The following is a 24,335-nucleotide window of genomic DNA, read 5'->3' as shown; positions in this document are numbered from 1 at the left end:
TCCCAGGACCGTCTACAACTAGTCCAGAACTCTGCTGCTAGGCTCCAGCAGGATGTCGCACATTACTCCAATTTTATACTCATTACATTGGCTTCTGATCAAGTTCAGGATCCAATTTAAAGTTCTTGTTCTGGCTTATAAAGCTTTTCATGGTCTGACACCTGTTTATATCTCGGACCTGCTCCATCCGTACACTACTAATAGGTCCCTCAGGTCTTCTAACCAAGGATTACTGGTGGTCCCACGCGCTCGTTTAAAAACTAAAGGTGACCGTTCCTTTGAAGCAGTGGCTCCAAACCTGTGGAACGCCCTTCCTACTGTCTTACATTCTGTAGTCTCTGTTGAAGCTTTTAAAAAACAGCTGAAGACACATTTGTTTAAATTCGCTTTTGACTCTTGTTTGTAAACTTTGGGTTTTAGGTTTTAATTGTTGAAATGATTTTCATTGTTCATTCAATAATTATTTTCTTTTTTCCCTTGTTTATTTTCTGTTGGATTGTACTGTATTTTTACAAATGTTTATCATGTAAAGAACTTTGTGACTTTGTCTGTAAAAGGTGCTATATCAAATAAACTTATCTATCTATCTTATCTTCTATATCCTGACTGAAAGTCCTCAAACTATTGCTATGTAGAAAGTCACATAACTGATTAGCAACTACCTTCTCAAGGATCTTGGAGAGAAAGGAGAGATTAGATATAAGTCTATAGTTGGCTAAGACCTCAGGATCGAGGGTGGTTTTTTTCAGAAGAGGTTTTATCACAGTTACTTTAAATGACTGTGGTACATAACCTGTTAATAAAGACATATTGATCATATCTGGTAATGAAGTATTAACCACGGGTAACGCTTCTTTAAGTAGCCTTGTTGGGATGGGGTCTAAGAGACAGGTAGATGGCTTAGCTGAAGAGACCTTTAGCATTAATTGTTGAAGGTCTATAGGATAAAAGCAGTCTATGTCAAATCTTGTCGTTCTTTCAAGCGGTCCTGCGTTTAAATGTGAATCGTTAGAAGTTGAGGGTAAGAGGTGATGAAATTTTATCTCTAATTGTTATAATGTTATCATTAAAGAAGCTCATGAAGTTGTTACTACTCAGAGCTATAGGAATAGATGGCTCAATAGAGCTGTGACTCTCTGTCAGCCTGGCTACAGTGCTGAAAAGAAACCTTGGGTTGTTCTTATTTTCTTCTATTAATGTTGAGTAATAGTCTGATCTGGCATTTCTGAGGGCCTTCCTATAGGTTTTCAGACTGTCTTGCCAATCTAAACGAGATTCTTCCAGATTGGTGGAACGCCATTTACATTCAAGTTTTCGTGAGGTTTGTTTTAATTTGATGAGTTTGGGAGTTATATCAAGGTGCTAGTTAATAGATAGTTAATCGTGGGTTGGCCCAGCGCTGTTGCCTGTGGTCAATACAATACTAAAAATAACATTACAATTTAGTTTGTTTTTGTCCCCATCTGACTTTAACGTCAACAGTTTTTTCAAAGTAGACCTACAACCACAACTTTTTAGATCAATTATTTTTTACCTTACAGGTAAATTAAAAGACATGAAATTTGCATTAGGTAGGTATTCTATGACAGTGAGTATGTAGTCACCTTTATTATTATTTATGTTACAGGGTAATACCCTGAAGATGAATGTGTTTTCTATGAAATCTGCTGGCTGCAGATAGACCCTTCTTGTTTCACTCGGACTTTCAAGCCAGATTTAACCACGTTTGCTGCTTCCAGCATTCAAAAAAATGACGACAGGCTCACCGTAGATGTCTGTCCTTGCAGAGTGCCACCATGACTAGCAGGTTGCCAAACACTGTCATTATGATAATAATGGAGAGAAAGATGGTGAGAACAATCGCCTCCAGCGAGATCGGCAATTCCTGCTGCTGTTCCTGTTGTACTGTGTTTAATAGGTCATCCAACAAACTGCAAAAAAATACAAAAACAGACAAAGCAATCATTTTGAGGAATGAGAGGGGAATGACATGTCAGGGATGATTGTTTGATTAAGGCAATAATACTGAAATGACCAGGTTTTAAAAAGCAAAGCTAAAAAAAATTGGTTTATTTGTAATTTGTAAACTGGATAATATTTTATTTATTTTTTGTATGTTTTTTTATGACTTACTGTCGAGGTGATGCTGTGGCCATCACTGGTCATCTGCATTGAGGTTAGCAGAGGATAGTCCTCATCACCCCATGCTCTGGCCCTGTTGAGAGAGACACACACACACACACACACACACACACACACACACACACACACACATTGAAATTGTCCTGGCTCTTGTAGTAAGTCTGCATTTTTCTGAAAATAGCCAGCTTGCATGACACACAGGCTGGATTTCTTGTCAAAAATGTGATCTGTACCTCATATAAATAACTGGATCACAGCTTAAAAGCATTTGATATTTAGAAGACATATCAGCTATCTCTGCCAGATTCCATCAGCAGAGTTAGTTTGTCTTGCAATAAAACAGTTATACCATGCTTTAGCGAGTACCACGAGGGAACTCTCTTTTCTCACTCCCCTGTCAAGGAAGAGCAAAGATATCAGCTCCTGAACAGCACCTCTAGGGCTGGGAGGGATTCAGCAGCTCTCGGTTCTCCCTGTTGAAGGACAGTGCTTACTAGGGGTGCACGATTCAGAAAATGTCATGATTCGATTCAATATAGATTTTTAAGCTCAAGATTCGATTCAAAATCGATTTTCGATTTAAAAACAATTCTCGATTTAAAAAAAAAAATGATTCACAGTATGTAAATGTAGTTACTTTTCCCCTGTGATTGCAGTAGACATACAAAAAAAAAAAAAAAAAAAAAAAAGAATCGATTTTTGGAATTCTATGAATCGATTTTGAATCTGTAGAGCTTGAATCGCGTTTTAAATATAAATCAATTTTTTTGCACACCCCTAGTGCTTACCCTGCTGCCCTTATTTAACCTGGTTAATAAAGTAAACATATTGATTCATCAAAAACAGCCTTAGGTAACGAGAGGACAATTAAATGAGGGAGGTTAAAGCATTGACTCTGGGTCATTATCCAGCAGGACCCTGTTTGACTTTCCTTTAACTGTCATTGCATTCTGATTCAGATCGGTAAACAGCTTCTTATGTTTTGGCATAGCTAATTACAGCTGTCATTAAGTCCAAGGACATCACTGGACGCCGCACATTTACAGCGCACAGCTACAAAGATGCAGCGCCTCTGTAAGGCTAGACTCACAGCGGTGCTTTGAGTTAAATGCTAACGTCAACATGCTCACAATGACAATAAAAGCATGTTGATACTTAACAGCAGGTTATAATGTTTACTATCTTATTTTTGAGCATTAGCATGCTAACATTTGTTAATTAGCACTAATCACAAAGTACAGCTGAGGCTGATAGGAATGTCAGTCACGTTTGCAAATATTTGGTCATAAACCAATATAGGACAAATCAAAATTTTGACCTGATGATAATGCTAGATGAAAGATGAATGGATTACAGATAATACAATTCATCCCCTGGGGACCCTAAACATATATATGTATCAAATTTCACAGAAATCTATTCAGGAGTTGTCAAAGTATTTCAATAAAATCCAAAAATCTTAACCTCATGAGGGCACAAGAAAAAGAGTATTAATTTATCCAGTAGGAACCTTAAATTACTGTACCAAGTTTTAATGGCAAGCAGTGGACCGACCGATAATTACTGCTTGCATTGCTAAAAATAGATTTATTATGAAATATATACAGACATGTATTACACCAAGAAAAGACACAAGTACATACAGTTTATCTCTGTTTACAATAACTGACAGGATTTTCTCAAAATCAATGACATATAAAGGTTGAAAATGACTAGCGTCACACTGAGTCATTTTACAGTATGTGTCTGTTCTTAAACAGCAAAGAACCTTTCATCGGTAGAGTTATAGATGTCTTATCAGCTTTAAGCACCTATTACCACATCTGCTGCCTCTCTGCCTTTTTATGATGGCTGTCTAGTCTTATCACACTCAAGGGTCAATATCATTTGACAGACTGACAGCCGGCGATCATGTCAACAACTCTTACTTCCAGCAGGCAAATCACCGATTTCTGTTTGTCACGTCTGAGTATCATCTAGTCCAGTAATTCTCAATACTCTGACGTGGTGTTGGTGCAGTGTTGGCTGTGATGTAAGGTGAACCATACTTATAATTTCATTTTTTTCTTGACAGCACATTTTTTTTTAAATTCTGTTCATATTCTTATGTAAGCATCCATCAATATTGGCATAGAGCCATTTGACTTATCTCAATTGAGAAAAAAGACAGTTATAGTACAGGTCCACAGGACTGGTCTTGATTTGCTTGCTGGCCCCCAGAGACAAAGAAATGCCAAGAACCCCTGACCTATTCAACAAATTCTCTAGTTCTGACTTGTCCTGTCTTTGTGTTTTAGACATATTAATAACATTCACTGGATTGTGAACTTGAGCTGAAATTAAAACCAAAACAAAGGTGACAAGAAAAGTTCACGGTGTTTTCCATCAACGGCTCCACTTCCTTGACAAGGGAAGAGAGATTACACAACCCAGGTAGATTATACCAAAGCCTCATTGTACTTGGCTGAGGAGCACACATAACATTTGTACTTACATGGGCCAGTAAAACACCATGTTCTTTTTCTGAACACATGAGGACCATGGCCAGATTATTAAATGCCACTACTCACCACCACTATTGTTGGTGGACAAGTACCCACACAGATGTTTTATCATTTTCTTTATTCCCAACCAGGGGTGCATGTACCCAAGGGGGTATTTCTGGAGTTCCAAAGGGGCCATGCAGTAGGCGATTTGAGGGAGGATGCCGTCAGCCAAAATGCATGCCCCTTGTTAACCTGCCACCCCCTCTCCATCCTTTAGTAGTAGAAAGAGTGCAGGGGCAGAGGCATTGTTTAGTTGAATATGTTAGTCATGTCTGCCTGATTCATTGATCCTGATTGCGGTTTGTGCAAGTTAGAGTCTATGGCCCTGACCATGGCTCTGAAATATCAGTAGCCTAACTGTGGTGAAATGATACATCCATTGCGCTGTCTGTGATGCTGAAGTTGCAGACGGATTTGTAATTGCAACTTTTTCTGTAAGTCACCCCCTTCTGTCAGTTTTGTCTTTCTGTAAACTATATAGCTTGGGAGGTAAAAAATGTATAAATCGTTCAGTTCATCAAATCTGAAAAAATAAAAATGATGCTTTAGTAGAAAAAAAACAAAAATATCCACATACTTGTGTTTAGGTTTTGGTGTGACGCAGATTATTTTGTATATTAATAACTACCTACAACAGGCCAACTGCAAAGGACACGCAACCCACCAACCTGAGTAAGTTGTGAAACCTGAACACATGCTGCTGTTGAAAGTTGATGAGAACTAGTTAGCAAGCAAGCGTAGAAGTTGAAATAATAATTAAAAATTAAAAATAATTATAATAATAATGAAAGTTAAGTCATTATAAATGGTTGACACATCCAGCTTCAGCACTCTGAGAGGCAGTAGCACGATTGCAAACCCAACTAAATCTATCACAGAAAAAAGAGACCAAGCCTAAACAGCTACAATTCCAGGATCATTATGTCTTGTATGGAAATAATTTGTCACGCTATTCAGTTTTATATAATTTATAGTGCTAAATGACATCCACTTTATGGAAATCCATTCAAATAAACACATTTGGAAGATGACGGATGGTGTCGAAGGCATACTTGAGCTCATCAGAAAGGTTGGGAACACTGTCATACACAATCTTACTAAAAGTCACTTGACACAGAGGCTCTGACTTAAGGGTTCATATGTTGTAAACAAATTTGGCCTTACTAAATGTAATCCAAACACGTCTAAAGGAAAAACAGTACAAGCAACACATTCTCACTCCCAGCACTTTAAAAAGCGACGCTTGGTCAGGTGCCTATGGTGTTTATTACTGACGAAAAAAGTCTCCTTTAGCACCTCAGTCAGACCCAGCCCTTTGGTGTCATTTTTCAACGCAAGAGGGGGGAGACACAATAAATTGTGAACGATGAACAAATATAGCTTGAGAAGGAAGATCAAATCCTGCTTACTTTCACATCTCCACACACCTGGCCACTAAACACTAGGATAAGAGCTAGTCCAGCTTTGCCAGACCTTCTTCCATAGCGCTGCGGAGGAGGGTCTGGCTAGTCCACACAGCATTCTGGGATGGGAAAAAAACGCGCTCTGGTTTATTGGCATTTCTTTAAACCAATCACAATCGTCTAGGGTGGTGCTAAGGCCCGGACACAATGACGGTGCCTCTGCAAAACAGCCTCGGTAAGGAACTTGTTTTGGTGGAACATGTGTACGTTCAAAAGTAGTTTTAGTCGTACAACAGAGAACTGAGATTGGACAGATAGTCTAGCTAGCTGTCTGGATTTACCCTGCAGAGATCTGAGGAGCAGTTAACCATAGTCGTCATAAATCAGCCAGAGTTTAGAATGCCAACACAAAGAAAGCGGAAGGTGAGGGACAACCGGCCTAAAAAGAGGGTCATCTGGCGGAATTTCCGGCGGCACCTGAACAATCCCAGAAGTGGAACGTTGTTGATATAGACTATATAAGACCTAACAAGCAACAAATTTGTAGCACACTGAGGCCTTAAGGGCCCCCTGACCCCTTGGGTACCTGGCCCCTGTACCTGCATCCATGACTAGGACACAATAACACTGATTATACACACAGTAAATATAATGAAATGTCAAGTTGCTGCAGGAATAATTTGGCTCAACAATGGTGCACAGATTGGATGGTGTCCAGCTTTGCATTGTCATTAGAACACCCAGTTTTTAATTGAACACTGAAAAATGACTGATCACTGTTTGCATCTTAAATGGTCCATAGACAAAACTGTATTAAGCATTATCCACTCACACACAGAAATCATCACTGGATATCAAAACTAACACTACCCACCCTCATACTCGTTGCTCACTTGGTTACTCACACATCGGAATCTATGGAATGAGAAAATATTTGCTCAATCTGAATTTCAACGATAGGAAAAAAAAGAAGAGAGAAAGAGAGTGAGTAGGAAGGGAGAGGAGTCGTGTCTTTGACAGATTGCTGCGGTTCCCCTGTGCGATGTGCTTCCAGGGAGGCGTGTTTTCACAGCTAACCGTGTCCATTTCACATCGGACTGAGACAGCGTTGAACAGAACAGAATGAAATCTGGAGAGCAGGGAGCAGGCAGACGCTGCTTTTTGTCTGTGTTGTTTCTCCGACGGCAGCTGCAGATTGTTACATACCAGTGTTGAATCCTCTACAGTAAAACACAGTCAAACTTTATACCGTTTAGCGTTAGCTGTCAGCATTTTAACCGTGTTGAATCCAGCTACTAGCTAGCGGTATGCTAACGTTAGCTGCTGTTGAGTATAGTGTTAACTAGCGTCACGTGCAGCGGTGTTTGTGTTGCCTGTATCGTCAGTTTCAGAGCATCAGAGAGAAGTGCAGACATATCAGTGGCACCGGATTTCGGTAGCCAGGGTTGGCAGGAAGAAGATTTTTACAAGTAAGTGTTCCAATTAACGATCCAGGCAGCACATTCTCGTCTCCCTCCTTCATTTTACAGTCCAATGGTGGCTAGAACAGCTCCGGGTCAAACGTCAATATGGAATGGATTAATCTGCGTTATTTTTTTTAACGCGTTATTTTTTCTCAGATTAATTAATATATATATATATATATACATACACACATATATATATATATATATATATATATATATATATATATATATATATATATATATACATATGTATATATATATATATACATACATACATACATATGTATATATATATATATACATACATACGTATATATATATATATATATACATACATACATATGTATATATATATACATACATACATATGTATATATATATATATATATATATATATATATATATATATATATATATATATATATATACACCACAGTTGTTATTATTGTCATTATTACTACTCAAAGTAATGTTTTTTTTATCATCATCCTCATTGTCATCATTATTGACTATGATAGAAACTCTCCAAATATATAGTAAAACTAAATTGTACATCATGTCAGTGAAGCTGAATGAATGGCATTACTGTAAATGAAAAGAGAAACAAGACTAAAGGGTCGGACATACTTTCTGCGCTCCACGTCCCAGGACAGCTGCGGACTTGTACTTGCTGCACATGCGATTCTGTCGGTCTGGTGTTCCATGCATTTGCGCAATTTCTTTCCAGGAATCCAACGCCATTTGGCTGTCTTTGTTTTCATTTAAAAACTAATTATTGAAAATGTGGGTGGTTCGCCCCAAAACAAGCATCCATTTTGTTATCTTCTCCTAATCTAATCCTTTTCTTCTTCCTCTTGGCAAACCAGCCAGAGGTGCACTAACTGGACTGGAGTCTGGAACAAGAGATGGAGCATGCACAGACGTTCACAAATTTTTGGGCTGCATGCAGACGTCCACATAGAGGTCTACGCAGACATAGGCAGATGACGACATTTAGGTCACGCGGTCCAAAGCGTAATATGACATAAGTGTTGTCTTTTCCTGGTTTTAAAGGCTGCATTCAACTAAAGTGATGTAATTTTCTGAACTTACCAGACTGTTCTAACTGTTCTATTATTTGCCTTTACATACTTAGTCATTACATCAACATTACTGATGCTTATTTATCAAATATCTCATTGTGTAAATATTTTGTGTAAGCACCAATTGTCAACCCTATGATAACGCCGCAATATCGTCATCGATGTAATTGGTAAAAAATATTGTGATATTTGATTGTCATCATATCGCCCAGCTCTACTTTCTCATAGGTAGTGCTGCTACCAGTGTATCTGCCTTCACCTTTTTAAAAAGCAACCGGCAACAAATCAGCAATATAAACAATACCATTGCATTTATATATGCATATATAACATACTATTGCAAAGTATTAATAGATAGATAGATAGATAGATAGACAGATAGATAGATAGATAGATAGATAGATAGATAGATAGCACTGAGATTGACTGGTAAACCAAAACAAACAGGCAGACAGATGATGTAGGAGGACTGACTGACTCATCTGATGTGAGCTGTAATTAGAAGATGCTCACTCGCCATTCTTCTGGGTCGCACAAACTGCCTACCTGATGCATGTCTGAAAACCTGACTCTACTTGACTGAAGACAAAGTTTAGGTTTATGTCTAAGACATCCCTGGAACAATGTAGTTTTGACCTGATACGATCACGTCATAATCAGATTATTCTTGCCTCTAACAGCTACCACATCACTTAATTTGAGTCAGTGATAACAGGTCAAGACTATTTTATGAACAGTATATCAGCCTCCAACTCTTTAGAGGTGTACCATGAGGTCAGTGAGAAGACACTCAGATGTCCTCATACTAAAATACATTTCTTTCTATTTGAAAACTTCATCATTCCAAGTTATTTTTACATTTACTATATATCAGTATTTGAGTTTGAGTTTCTTCCTTCTGTGGGAGAACATTCACCCTTTCCTGATTTTGAACATTTTATTCCTCTTCTGTAATTCTGTTTCTAATCATTTTCTGACACTGCATTAAGCACTCACTGGAAATGTGACTTACAAAAACAGAGGTTATTGCACTTTATGCCACACACAAACATGCACACGCACACTAGCAAAATTACACTACATAATGATTTTTCGCGTACGACGTGCATGCTCATATGCACATTTTTATTTATTATTCATTTGTATGTGGAGGAGGAGTCTCTGGTCCTGTTGCCAAGGACACTAAGAGGCATCATGCTCTGCAGATTATCCTGTCATTTTAAATGTTTGAGTAAGGAAGGCTGGCTCTTAAACAAACTACTGCCGGAGCAGATGCTCTCACCTGAGGCACTGCTGTAAAGTATGTGTAGTGTTTGTGAAGTAGCTGCTGATCAGTGTTGATATACATCACAAGATGGGATTAAAATATAAATATAATATAAAATATCACCAGAAATCCCATGAAAAGACCAAAGTCATAAGTGAATTGATTCTACTTGCCTGCGCAGCCAAAGCCAGATGTAGCATATTTTTCTGTGCCATAGACCTCCACTGTTGTCAAAAAGATAATTGAAAACACATCAATGAGCCAAACTGTTGCACTGGGTGACATGTTCCTTCATTAAGCACAGTAGTTTATTTTGAGTCAGTCCCAAATTCACCATTCTGGTGCCATTAACAAACTTACTAAAGCACCAAATGTGTTTTGATCCGCCATTGAAAATAGTCCCCAACATAAAAAATAACAAAATTAAAGTACTCATGAAAGGTGAAGATGTATGTCTTTAGTAGGCACCAATGGACTTTGGGTTGAGTGCCACAGATACTGTAAGGTAGCGCAATTGTTAAGTGGGATTAACACATCATAATATCCTTAAAGAGAAAAGACATGAACAGTATCTTTTATGACTAAACTCTTAATTTACTCAGTTCCACTTTCCCAGAATCTGTACACTTGCGATTCATTTTTGTGATTCCAGGCAAGACACTCTGTTCTGTAGAGCTGCATTGCATTCTGGTCTACTTTGCTGCTGTTGTGAGTGTATAAAGGGGTCTCTCCTTCTCTTCTACAATGAATCTCACACTTCATGATGGCATTTCATTTAGGTCTGTCAGTAGTTTTGGAGTGTGTCTTTAAACATTTGCCAATGGATGTTATGATTACTCACTGAGGGAGGTGTTGTTTACTCATTATGTTGGGACCTGCAATCAACAAAGCTTATTTTTTCCAAATGCAATTGGAGCCTCACACAGAAGCCCAGTGTGTTTGTGCTTAAGGATTATGTTTGTATTTAAGCCATCCACACACCCTGCACAAGTTCAAATTAAGCTCATCGTGGAGCTGCTAACTAGTCCCCAACTGTGAGAAACCACAGGTGTCACTAAATGGACCAGGACTATCACTTTAATATTAAATATCACCACTCTTCTGCACTTTAGTGAAAAAAAGAATCTGATCTTTGAACTTTAAAAACATTTACATATACATATATAGCCTACATCACACACTTAAAGGGTAACTTTGTTTTTTTTTTCAACCTGGACCCTATTTTCCTATGTTTTTGTATCTACGTGACTAATGGGAACAACAATCTCTGACATCGGACCAGTATTAAGTAAGAATGCTGCAGTCGGCAGTCAGCAAAACAATCTACAATGTAAGTTAATATGGCAATTGGGCAGCTTCTATATACGTTTACAAAACTGCTTGTTTGCCATTGACAGGCTCAGATTAATATTCTAAGTGTCTGACAACATAATGGAAAGGATTTCTAAGGAGGTCAAACTTTCTGTTAAAGAGTAAGATCCTTTTTTTAAACATAAAAACATTAGCGAAATTGCGTTCGCTAAAGCCACCAGACTCCATGTCAATAAACAGTAATTTAAGCATCATAAAATACACTTCATTCAAAGTCAACAGAAACAAAACAAAACTATGAAAAGCTGTTTTGGGTTGTCTTTCTACTTTTGTGACAATCTCAACTCTAATTTTGGTTGAAATAAACACATAGTTTACCAATTTACATGTGAAAATATGTTAGCTCTATACACTCTAAAAGTATTGCTTTTTTAATGGAGTCTGATGGGTTTAGTGCTAGCGATCTTAGAGCTGTTTCTGGTTAAACAAAAAGGTCTTGAAGAGGTTTTTAAAAGGCCTATCTCTGTAGGGATCCCTTCCATAATGTTGTCAGACACCTATAATAACAATCTGAGCCTGTCAGTGGCACTTTTAGTGGACATAATTGACTATGCACATTTGCCCTAGGATTACATTGCAGCCAGGTCTGTGGCTGCTGGTCACTGCTTTCTCGCTTAATACTGGACCAATGTCAAAGATTGTTGTTCCCATCAGTCACTTACACACAAAAACAAAGGAAAATAGGGTCCAGGTTGAAAAAAAAAAAAAAGAGAGAGTTCAGAGGCTCGCCTCAACTTACTTGGAGCTTGTATAAAGATGACAAATATATTTTCTATTTTATTATTTTTACGACTGCATAACTTAAAAGAGTGCAAAAAGAAAAAAGCGGAAGCTATTCTCTATTTCTAGTTGCTGTTTCACTGGCGTGTCAGTAAGAATTGCTGGTTTGCGTCGTTTTCTTCCTTTGCTGGCTGGTCACATGTGACAACTCACCCCAAAGTCATTGAGACAACTTGCCCCAAACTGACATGTGTGCTAATGTTGGCTTAATCTCAAGGTTAGCTCAACATAAGCTTAAGTAAAAGACATGTTATTGTCTCCTCTATTTTGTGCAAAATAATTATTTTCAACATTCATACCTAACAAAGCCGACAAACAACAAATTCGAAGCCGAACCCTATATACTGTATATTCGGCCAAATATATAGGGTTCGGCCCGAACCCCAAGCCTAAATTAAAGTCATTTTAGCCTGTGCTGAAAGTAACACTGGTACACTGGCGCTGTTGCATTGGAAATGACAACATCCGGTCTCTGAATATGAAAAAGCCTTGATTGATTTTATTTTTTGTTATATGAAATAGAAAATGATTATCAATGCATATTTTTAAATATCTCTCATCCCCTTTTGACCAGGAAAAGGAAAAAATGCCTAGTATTTCAATTTCAAATTTCTGTTGAAATACCTGTTTATGAAATGAAAATCAAATGACCAAAAGATACACTGATCCACAGCGCTGGTGGGTTTTTATAAACTACCAGTCTGTGTAACAAGCAGCTGAATAACCAGGCAGCATCTGGAGACATTTGGCAGCTAAAATAAAGATTGGTTATTCTTTTGGCTGAAGAACAAATTCAGGTTCCCCATGTTCTCTAACACCAGTTTCCAAGATGGTTTACCAAAACAAATTCTTAAAGCTCGGACATAAGTGTCAGAAAAGAGCCACTTCTTGAAGACTGCATGCACTAATAGGACTGAATAATGTTGATAATAAGCCCTCCCTGATATTATATTATATGACATTATAAAACTGTTTACAGTTTTGAGCACTGGAGCAAAACTATTACATAAATTACTTTATATCATCTACAATCTTAACAGTTTGTTAACATGATTGTATCTGATTATACTGTATTTTGTCTTTATATGGACCCCCATAAATCTTAAATAAATAATAAAAAGCAACAAGTCTTATATCCAGAAGTCGTCTTCACACCTGCTATGCAGCGAAATTGCCACTCCAACAACGTTGAACTAAAACCTATAACAATCAATGTCACCTGCAATTACTGAATATTCAAAACCCTTCATTTATCCTCATTCTGACTTTTCCATGCGCTCACAGGGATGCACTAAATCACATACTAGCCTGTCGCACGCATGGCTGGAGCAAGATGCAACTCTGAGCGTCCGGAGCGTGTCCTCTGGATAAAGCTGTGTGGGTGAGGGTAATGGGTTGTGAGCGGGTAATTGAGCGCGCTGGGCTCATCACAATAAGGGTGCCAGCTCACTGGATGATAGGGGTAAACGGAGAATGACTGCAGAGTAAAGTGAATAGCATACAAATATTGGCATGGAAGCACACACACAAAGTTACATGAGCACAAATGCGAAAGACAGGCAGGCTGTGGAAATAAAGCCTCTACCCGGGGCCATCACCCGTTGTGTGCCTCCCCATGGATTTAGTTAGGACTGATCAGTTTTCCACTTTCTCATAGCACCACTGTCCACATCAATATCTCTTTCTACATACACGCTGCTGGGAAATCCTGCTTAAAATACGCTCAAGGAAGCAATTATATGTCAACCAATGACAAAGAAAAAAAATAGCAGCAAAAAGATTCCTCCTATTAAGACTTAAAACCAAATCAAACAATATACAGTAAATAATAAAAGCAACAACTGTTTAAAATGTTGCCAGTTCCTCTTCGTTAATTCATTCTCAGATGTTTAATGGTTAACTTGAAGCTTTGCATGACCGCCTTTCCAACATACAAAAGTTAAATTATTCAAAGAAGACTCCGATCCACACATACAATTCTTGTTCACTGCAATTTTACTATTGATAACATTTAACTGAAAAGTTCTACCAATAAGTTTTGTTCAGCTTCAGTGAATGTGCAACAAACTGCGTCCGAGTAACATCACCTCTCACAGAGTAAACCATCTCATCATCACTAGTAAAAAAAGGAGAAAATCATCCATGTTCCGCTAGAAAAAAAAAAAAAAAAAAAAACTACCCTGTCTGGCTTTTACGGCTTCCTTCATTAAATAACTATCCTGAAATTTAATTCTGGCTGCATTAAGAGCTACATTCAGTGTGGTGGGCTGCCAGCCAAGGTTTAGGTTTCACTTCTGCACACAGCTGACAATTATCTGCTTTAGATAGCTGGAACTGAGCTTTGTGTTTGTTCATTGTTATGTGTGATTTTTTTTGGCATGCACACACTGCCTAGATACATTTTGGAATTTGTAGACCACTGGGAAAACCCAGACTGTGCTCATCCACAAGGAAGTCCGAGAATGTCAAAAGACAAACTACTGGAGAGAGCAGCTGGACATCAGCAAACGAGGAGATTTTCTGACTTGCTATTATGACACACATCATGAATAAAAGAAGTGCAAAATAAAGCCAAGCCAAAAGGGAGATGATACACCTGAATTCAAGTAATTTCATAATGCAAGCTCTGATTGATGCCACATTTGGTGAGACAGTGGGAAGGGGGTTTCTCTACATGTGTGAAAAATAGAATGTGAACATCTCTATGCCTTGAGGAAATACAGTACTACAAATACATAAATACGTAGCGGGCATATCAAATATGATGGTCTATGATAAATGTATTTATTTATTTTAGGCCGATTTGGCTGGGATTGTCAGAGTATCAGCAATAGATGATATGTAACTGGAAGCAAAATGAAATGGGTGTAAATAGCATGTCTTCCATCAATGTAGAGACTTAAAAATACACTTTAATCAGAAAGATATTGTAACAGACCACGTATTCAAAGTTTTGTATCAACTTTGATTTAAGGGGTAAACACATGTTATGGATGCTAAAGTAATAGTTTGCATTCACACAAAAAACAAAGTATATAGTATGACCCATACAAACACACAACGTTCCTTGGTCTATTTTTTCTTGTTAATTCCATCTTTTCAATCGTTATTTCACTCAACCACGTTATCCTTGGTGACTAAATGTGCGGGCACTGACATTCCTTGCACTCACTGCAGGTCCCATCACTGCTGTATGGGTGTGTGATGTTTCTGAGCTCTTGTGAAGCAGCTGGTTTCTGATACAATGCGGCCTTAATGTCTTCTCTGACTGTCCAGCCTTTTCCAATGTAATTCCACAGACGTGCCTTTGGAACACGGCTGTGATTCTACACTGCTGTCTGATACATCGACCTAGGAACATGTTGCCTGAAAGCATCTTTAGTCTGGGGGAGTTGTGCCGCTGATGCATTGGTTGTGGATGGCATAACGTATCTCAGCTTATCAAGACAAACCATGAAAAGAGTCTGGATGGCACAAATGGGAAATACTGTAGTCTGTAGTGCTTATATCATTGTTGACAGCACTGTGTTGAATTTACTACTGCCCTTACAATAACTTTTCTCTGATAACCAAGAGGCAAAAAGTATAGACGGATATGTTGCTTTGGGTGAGGTGACATTGATAATGAATAAGGCCTAGCTAGCCCTGGGAATCAGGCTAATGAGTTGGCCCTGGTACAGACAGCCCAAAATTAGCCTGAAGGCGGTGGCTCTCTCCTAAATGTCTACAGGGAGTGGCTAATAAGGACAGGACAGTAGGCGAGAGCAGGGACAAGAAGTTAACTGTTTCTGGTAAACACAAAGGCCAGGGCTGATCCCCCAAATCACTTTTTCTGTGACTAATATACTGTTCTACCTTTATTTGCCAGGGGCAGGTTACTTAAGTACATGGACTGTCTCTCAACACCAGTTTGTTTCACCTGGCTGATTCATTTACAGATGTTCATACCTTGGAAGTGGCCAGGGCTATCAGGCTGCTTATGGTGGACAGCCAGTGTTGGAATTGTGTCTTGCTTTTGGCTTTCATTTTTTTCAGTGAAGCAGGAGTGCTCATTTTCTCTTAAGATAATAAAAACCAGATTTACTATTTATCCAGATTCAACTTTTCATTCAAATAAAGGGTATATACCAGTGAACCACCATGACTGCTTTTTTTTTTCATAAATCGCCTTTTATTTATTTTGTCTCTTTCCCAGATGTTACCAGAGGTTATACATTGGCACTATTTATTCCTGGGAAACAGCGTAAGGGCAGATGAGTGATGAGGATCTTTTGGTTCTTATTCTCAGTGCTGAATAGGACCAATGCTCTGTGTTTAAAGGATTACACGGTGAGGACTCAATATAATATGTTTTGCACAATATGTGCCACACAAGCCAAAAGAGGTTGGCAAGCAAATACTGATTTAGACCAGATTTACTGAGAATAGGAGACATGTCAAGGGTAAGCAATGAGAGTGATTTATTACCAGAGAATCAGTAACACGTCCCATGTCATTAAAATATTAAAAACAAAATTTTTAAGATTTCTCCGGGTTTGAACATTGTTGGAAACATTTGGGATAATGTAAGTACATATAACTATAGTCGTTTATAGACATTTTAATGCAGAAATATTACATCTTTAAACAATAGCCTAGGAAATTGCTATTGGATGACACCACTGTATCAGCCTTGTTTGAAAGCATTACATCCCCTGTAGTCTTGCTTTGCCAGACTTTCCTCCACAGCACAGCAGAGGAGGGTCTGGTTAGTCCACAGCATTCCGGGATGGGAGAAAAACGTGCTCTGGTTTATTGGCATTTCTTTAAACTAGTGCTGTCAAACGATTAAAATATTTAATCGCGATTAATCGCATTAATGTCATAGTTAACTCGCAATTAATCGCACATTTTTATCTATTCTAAATGTCCCTAGGTTTCTTTTTGTACAATTATTTTTTCTCATTTTAATGCTCTTATCAACATGGAGAAGTGGATCGGCTTGCTTTGTGCTTTTGTTGCCTGGTTTTGACGAGGGGGCAGAGAATTCACATCAGCTGTGTGCTTGGTATCATATGGTATTTCAGACTGGATGTAGGTAGATCCTAAATCGGATCTGCTAGAATGGTCGACGTAGTTAGGTTTAGGCATAGGGAGTGGGGATTGGTTAGGGTTAGGGCGAGAATACCAGGGTAAGGGTAATCGGAGGCAGAATAAGGCGGGCCACGAGGCACGTCCTGTAACGTCGACATGTCTAGCGAATCCGATCTAGCATCTACCACGCTAAGCTCGGCACAGAGCCGCTGCAAAATAGCTTCAGGAAGGAACTTGTTTTGGTGGAACATGTGTACGTTCAAAATTTGTTTTAGTCGTGCGAGAGAAAACTCAGATTGAACAGATAGTCTAGCTAGCTGTCTCAATTTACATTTACAACATTGTGTGACATGCATTTGTATGAATTGGAGCCAACATTTTTACGTTTGCTTCGCTAATGGATAACTTACTGCAGCTACACTCTAACAACACAAGGCAAAGAGTAGAAAGCTATTAAAAAGCTTAAAAACACCTTATCAGATGTATACTGCACTTGCCACATGATTTCTACAACTTTAAAACAATATTTGCCTGTCAATCTACTTCTACTTAGGACACTTTTCACTATCTTTTTTTGATACCTCTCTTTATCTCTTTATCTCTTGCGCACACACAGTACAATCTACAGTGTATCAGCAGTTATCTCACTGTTGTGCAGTGCTATTACAATAGTTTACAGTCAATTAAAAGCTTAATCAATTGAAAAGCCGCCAGATATACAGCAGCAGCCTGCCCCTGCTGAAGTGCATTTGCATCAGTAGATGGCGAGTGGATGTGTGTGTGTGTGCATGAGCATCTGTGTGGATACACTAATAAGTGACTGTATGCGGTTCATGTTCCTAATAAACAAACTATACTGTAATAAAGTAACAAGGACAGAGAAATTGCGGCACGTCAGCACTGAAATGTCAGCAATCAGTTCACTGTGTTCGGGTTAATTGAACAACAGCAGACCTTTTCATGTGTCTGGACAGCCAGCAAACATTTTTTTGAGGCATTGACGCGAAACAAACTCTTCAAACTAATCTTTCCGTGGAAGTCTCAGCAGGTCAACAGACCCAGCAATGACTAGGCAGATGCCCCTGGTCTTTTTGTATCCACTGCTGATACAGAGACCCTAAATCACGCCATTGTATCAATCAAACTGGATTATTATAACGTTTTGCTGTCAGGCCTGTCATGTGCTAGTACTAGAAGTCTTCAAATGGTTCATCTAGTACGCTGCAGCTAGAATCCTAACTAAAACTTAAAATTGACAATATTTTTCCAGTTTTAGCTTCCCTTCATAAGCTCCCTACCCATCACAGATCAGACTTTAAGGTGCTCCTGATGACAAACAAAATTGTACATCGGTACGCCCCTTTCTATGTGTCTGATCTCCTTAAACCCTCTAATCACACTCTCAGAATATAGGCCTCCTTCCTCTGGAATAACCTCGCTATGGATATCAGACACTCAGATTCTGCTGATGCCTTTAAGTACAGACAAAACGTATTTTTTTGCCTTAAAGGTGCAATATGTAATACTGACAGCTAGTGTTTGAAATAGTTACTGCAGTACAAATTCAAAATACTGGAGAGAGTCGTCTCACCCGCCCTCTCCTCCCCAGACTCGAAGTTCACGGAGGTTGCCAGGCTGAGACCGCAGCATCCGTTGCTAGACACTTGTCTCACATAGCCGGACATTACTTCACAGCACAGCGAAATGGCACGCACTTTTTCGGCTTAGAATTACGGTAGGAACCGCTAAAAACACAACAACCTCGCTGTCCTCTCCACCCGAGGACAGACACATTTCCTTGGCATAGAATTACGGTAGGAACCGCTAAAAATAACACTACATTGCGGTCCTCTCCACCCGACTGAACGCACTTTATTGGCTTAGAATTACGGCAACAATCGCTAAACACACTGCAAACTCACAGTCCTCTCTTTCCGATTTACAGCCCCCCTCTCTTGGCTTAAAGTAACTCACCGTTATAGCCTACACGTTGTAAACAGCCGTGGGCCGCTTGCCTGGTCCTCCGGTAACGTTAGCAGTTAGCAGGGTTAGCATGGCGGCGTTAGCCAGGACCAGTCGGGATCACTTTACTGGCTGAGTCTCAATTGTTTTTGCGAGTAACCAACTCGGGTACTCTAGCTATATAATTCAATGTGAGTACACGAATGTTGAAATGACATAAGATGCCCGTCCCTTGTAGCCGTGATGAATTACCCTGAAGTAGTGATACTGTAATCTGACCACTTTTTTCAGTAACGAGTAATCTAACGCGTTACTATTTCCAAACCAGTAATCAGATTAAAGTTACTTATCCAAGTCACTGTGTGTTACTATTTTTGTCATTTTCCTTAGTAAAATTATAGGCTATATTGTTTTTGCTTTCTTCTTGTCTCGGGGAGTGAAGTCACGTATGCGACGACAGGTCACGTTTTCAGCATGTGGACAGTTAACGTGTACCACGCAGCGACACAAACGTAAACAACAATGGAGGGAGGAGAGAGATTTGCGTTTTCTAGCTGGAAATACAGTCACTATTTTGAGTTTGTGTCAGCTAAAGACGGCAATATTAAGGTTCGTTGTACACTCTGTGCTGGTGGCGGCAAAGTGCTATCTAGCTACAAAAATACTACGTCAAATTTGAAGAAACATTTGGAGTCGCAGCACCGCACAGTCAAACTACAGAGCAAGTCCCGCCAGGTGGTGCAAAGCAGAGAGAAGAAGGTCCCCCACCACCCAAACAACAAAAGCTGGACTTCGGTGCAAAACCAGTAAGTGGGGGAGAGTTGAAGAAGTTGGTCGAGCAGTATGTTGTAGAGGAAATGCTGCCCTTAAACACGGTTGACTCACCTTCGTTTCGTGCCATAGTAAACAAGATCCCTACTAGGGGCCTACTGTCAATGCAGAGTTGCCTCACAGAACAGCTTTGTCACGGTTGTCATTTTTATGTTGAGGCGGCGGCGGGGTGTTGTCAGCAGCTGCTGAATGTAACTAATAAAGTAACTTGTAATCTAACTTAGTTACTTTTAAAATCAAGTAATCTGTAAAGTAACTAAATTACTTTTAAAATCAAGTAATCTGTAAAGTAACTAAGTTACTTTTTCAAAAGTATCTGTGGCAACACTGCCCTGAAGGTAATGCAGGTAGCTAACGTGTTCAGGAGAGAATTAGCCAACTCGGTGTCCTTTTGGGCTCTAAGCTGTCTCCATCTTTTAAATACATCTCCAATATTTACCCGGGGTTTGTTACGTCTCTTGTCACGCAACTGTTAGAAACATGTTTGTTTTTTTAGGTCAGGTAGAATCTATCTCAGTTGATCCTGTTAGTTTGTTTGCTGCTTTCATGGTTGTACTAAGGTGACCAGATTTCGGAGACAAAATCCAGGGACATTTTCAGATCAGAAACGTAAATACCTCCAAAAAAGGTAATTTTTTTATCTTTGTAAAACTTAAAACGGGGACACTGCCCCAGGAGTGTCACTAGACCTAGAGCTGCACTCGGGCACAAGCCCCCTAGGGGGATCAATGGGCATGCTCCCCTGTAAGAAAATGTTGTCTATTTTAACTTTTAAATGCATCAATCTGGTGCACTTTGAAAAGAAATTCAGAGGTTAGACTTGATTATTCGGATGGAACTATTTGAACTATTTTGGACTTCAGAATTATAAACATGCACACACAGTTGGAATAGTTTTTTCTTCATATTTTTGCACTAATGTCACTAGGAAGTATACCAGTAGAAATATATATTCATATTTGTAAGTGGGATATATATAAGTAAGTGGGATTGTCTGGCATCGTAAAATGGGCATTCTAGAACATCTCTGAGCTCTGAGCAGCCCTTGCTCTGGCTGTCTTGAGCCTGCGCGTGCAGGGTGCGTGACTATATGTTTGGTCAATGTTTTCTTTCTTTCATTCCAATTTCGGGTCTGTCAGTCACAGTGAAAACCGGGGACATTTCCGGGGACAGCTCCAGCCGGGGACAGGTCACCAAAACCGGGGATGTCTGGTCACCCGAGGTTGTACTAACGCTACACCTGTAGGGCGCTGGGTTAACGTTATATCTGGCAACCCGGCCTAGCTGTCAAACTGGGCAGTTGATAACCAGCCAAAACGCAAACAGAAATTCCGTCACGGAATGGAAATTTCAAAAGGAGAAAATACTGGCATTAGCATTGTTGTCAGAAAAGGTAATATTTCAACTTAGCATGTTTCCTAAATATCTGATGACGCATTGGGGTCATTTTTGGATTTATTACAGTAAATATATTACATGTTGGACCTTTAAAGCTATAGTGCGTAGTTTCTGTTGCCCCCATGAGGAATTCTAAGTAATAACAACAACACTGTTGGCGCGTCGACATGATACAAGCCTTCCGTGACCGCGCAATAATGTAAACAGCTGAAAAGCCACCGCATCTGAAAAATCTCTGCTGCTTGTGTCCCACAGCTGTGGGCCTCTCTCTCTCTCTCTCTCTCTCTCTCTCTCTCTCTCTCTCTCTCTCTCTCTCTCTCTCTCTGTGCTTGTTTCATTCTCCTATCTGTGTGAATGATGTGCTTCAGTTTCGCCACTTGTGTTTGTGTAGTCTGTCCTCTTTCATGGCTCGTGATGGTGAGGAGGTGTTGCGCAGTGGTATATATATATATATATATATATATATATATATATACATACAGTGCAATATACCCACTACAATACATTAGACTAAACCACTGGTGTTGCGGCTCAGTCTCTAGCTGTTTGTAGACACCTGGAAGCTAACATGACATCCTGCCGGATCCAATTTCTGCATATATTTTTACATTCTATGTATATTTTTTGTTATTTGCATTGTCTATATATAACTTTTATTATACTGCCTTTTCAACTATTACATCACATCTACTTTATTGTTTACGCATCCATACTCTCCACCAGCCACACCTGTCATAAAGCAAATGATAAGGCCTAAAGCTCAGCTGAAGTTTAAGCACTTATTCTGGGGTCAAGTTTATATGAAATTGTACCCAATATAAAACAAAACTCAATCTGTCTTTATTTATGCAAGTTCTCTGCCTGTAGCCCATTAACTTCTGCTCCTGTGCACTAATGAACCTTTTCTTCATTGAAAAAAGCTAACAATACACTTCTATAAAAATGTCTAGAAAATGTCTGCACACTATACTTTGTCTTGGCAATTGTACATTTATACTTTTGTGGTTGAAAGAAAATAACAAAACGTAGCATTACAAGTGGTAAAATCAGGGACATCTGCTATATAATACATTTAAACTCTATGACAAATAGTAGTAATTGGACCTATGAATGAGTCAAATAGTGAATGCTAATTACAAAATTATGAACAGTCCAAATGAAGTGTATTGCATTTGATAACTGCAGATTAAGCAAGCAGAAGGATGGAAACAAGATTGATTCACCAGTCAAATAACCTGCTGCCATATCAGTGTCAATAAATACATGTGACACTGACGATTAAAAAGATGCACTCTTGGTTGGCGATAATAGGCTACACAGTGAACTGTCTATTGCAAGAGAAGAAACAGTAATTCCAATTTTCACTTCTTTGAATTGTAGTTTACTTAGCCTTATTATATTGCCATTAACTGAACAGTAGCCTATAGCGGTGTGTCTCAAGTTAAACTCGACGCAGTAAAAAAAAAACTTTAGCGTCCTACAAATTGAAATTCCTCTCATAAAAGATTTTCTTCTACCTTTCTTTCTTCTGTCTTGTCAAACTCTGTCAACTTTTCAAAAAAACAATTCATGTAACCTGTTCACCTGTGCCGGGCTCTTCGTCTCCGTCTCTCCGATCCACGCGCCCCAGACCGTGCTGGTCTCTCTCATGTTCCAGCCGGAAAGAAGAGGGGGAAAGAAAAGAAAAACTGCCGCGGACTCGGGGAGTAGGCTATGATCTGCACGAGCAGCAGATGGGTGACAGTCCGCCTCGTGCCATTGAGACGGGGAGAGAGAGAGAGAGAGAGAGAGAGAGAGAGAGAGAGAGAGAGAGAGAGAGAGAGAGAGAGAGAGAGAGAGAGAGAGCATCGATGCTGCCATCGTGTGGCCTTAATGCAATGAGGCAGAGGAGATGCAGTTCGAATGCCTGACACACTGGCCCAAAATAAAATGGTAATTGTTCAATTTCCACAACAAAGCCATATAATCTACTTTGTGGGGTTCAGGCGGAACTGCCTCTGAAAAACTATCTGCTGTTTGTGTCCCACACAGCTGTGTGCCGATCTCTCTCTCTCAGTGTTGAATTGAACAGCTATTTTGAATGATCTGAAATCTGTTTATGAACGCTGAGAGTCATGGTGTTTTATTAGACTTAGTAGAAATGTAGCTGCCTTTAGTCTGAGTCTGTAAGATAGCCATGACCCATCATTTGAGTATAAGTGGAAATAGATAGAAAGGGAAATAAATAATGTGACAAATGACTTATGAAATTATCAAAAGTCTGTTTGTTATGAGTGAAACTAAGGTTGAACCCAAGTGCAGACAATAACACAGAGCCAAATGGAAGTTTAACAGGTTTATTGCAAAATGTCCAAGATCAAAAAGCAACCGGAAAAGCAAAGTCCAAGTCCAATGATTTCAGATCCAGGGTACAGAGCGGGAGAGGTACCGTAATATCCAAGGTCCGTGTCCAATAATCCTGAGATCCAATGTGGAGAGGAGGAATGGGAATGGCAGGAATGGTGGATAGCAGGAGTGAAGTGGCAGCAGGAGTCAGGTTCCAAGAGCTGTGGTCAAAAACAGGAAAAATCAGAGCGAGCAAAACACACAAGAGCTTAATACAAAGTGGTGAAGTCAGCAGCTAGATTAACGTGGTCGTCTTGACTATGATCTGACGATGAGTGGAAAGTTGACTGGGGTATTTAAAGCTGAGGTGATTGTGGTGAATGAGCTGCAGCTGGAACCCTGACTCCCGCACTCCAGGCTTCACTCCTGCAATTAATGACAGACAGAGGGAAGGGGGAGAGCAGAGACAGAGAGCTATCTAGCAGCAGCAGCAGGCCTAACACTGTTTATATATGTATTTATTAAATAAAATGGCATTACATAGCCTTCAGGCTATTCTAGTTTTTATAAGGATGATCCACCCAGCTTTGTTCTAATGACACTGCAACACTGTAGGCTAGTCTAGCCCACTATGTAGGCTAGATAGAGCTAAAACCAAAACGACACATAACTAACTTGTTAGTGGTGTT

The 24,335-nt window shown here is 39.3% G+C and overlaps 1 protein-coding gene across 1 annotated transcript in view; it reads right to left on the bottom strand.

Moving 5' to 3' along the window:
- Positions 1–23,070, bottom strand: part of si:dkey-247m21.3 (5-hydroxytryptamine receptor 4) — a 68,324-nt gene extending 45,254 nt beyond the window's left edge. The window contains exons 1-3 of the mRNA XM_031298195.2: positions 22,906–23,070; positions 2,134–2,215; positions 1,767–1,931 (exon numbers count right to left, since the gene is read on the bottom strand). Coding sequence (XP_031154055.1) covers positions 1,767–1,931; positions 2,134–2,156 — 188 coding nt within the window. The 5' untranslated portion in view covers positions 2,157–2,215; positions 22,906–23,070. The remainder of the gene's footprint in view (positions 1–1,766; positions 1,932–2,133; positions 2,216–22,905) is intronic.
- Between the last annotated feature and the right edge of the window lie 1,265 nt (positions 23,071–24,335).

The sequence above is a fragment of the Sander lucioperca genome, chromosome 1, assembly GCF_008315115.2.
Source record: "Sander lucioperca isolate FBNREF2018 chromosome 1, SLUC_FBN_1.2, whole genome shotgun sequence".
NCBI lineage: Eukaryota > Metazoa > Chordata > Actinopteri > Perciformes > Percidae > Sander > Sander lucioperca.
Note: the sequence above shows the minus strand (reverse complement) of the source record. Positions and strands in the feature narration are given on the sequence as shown.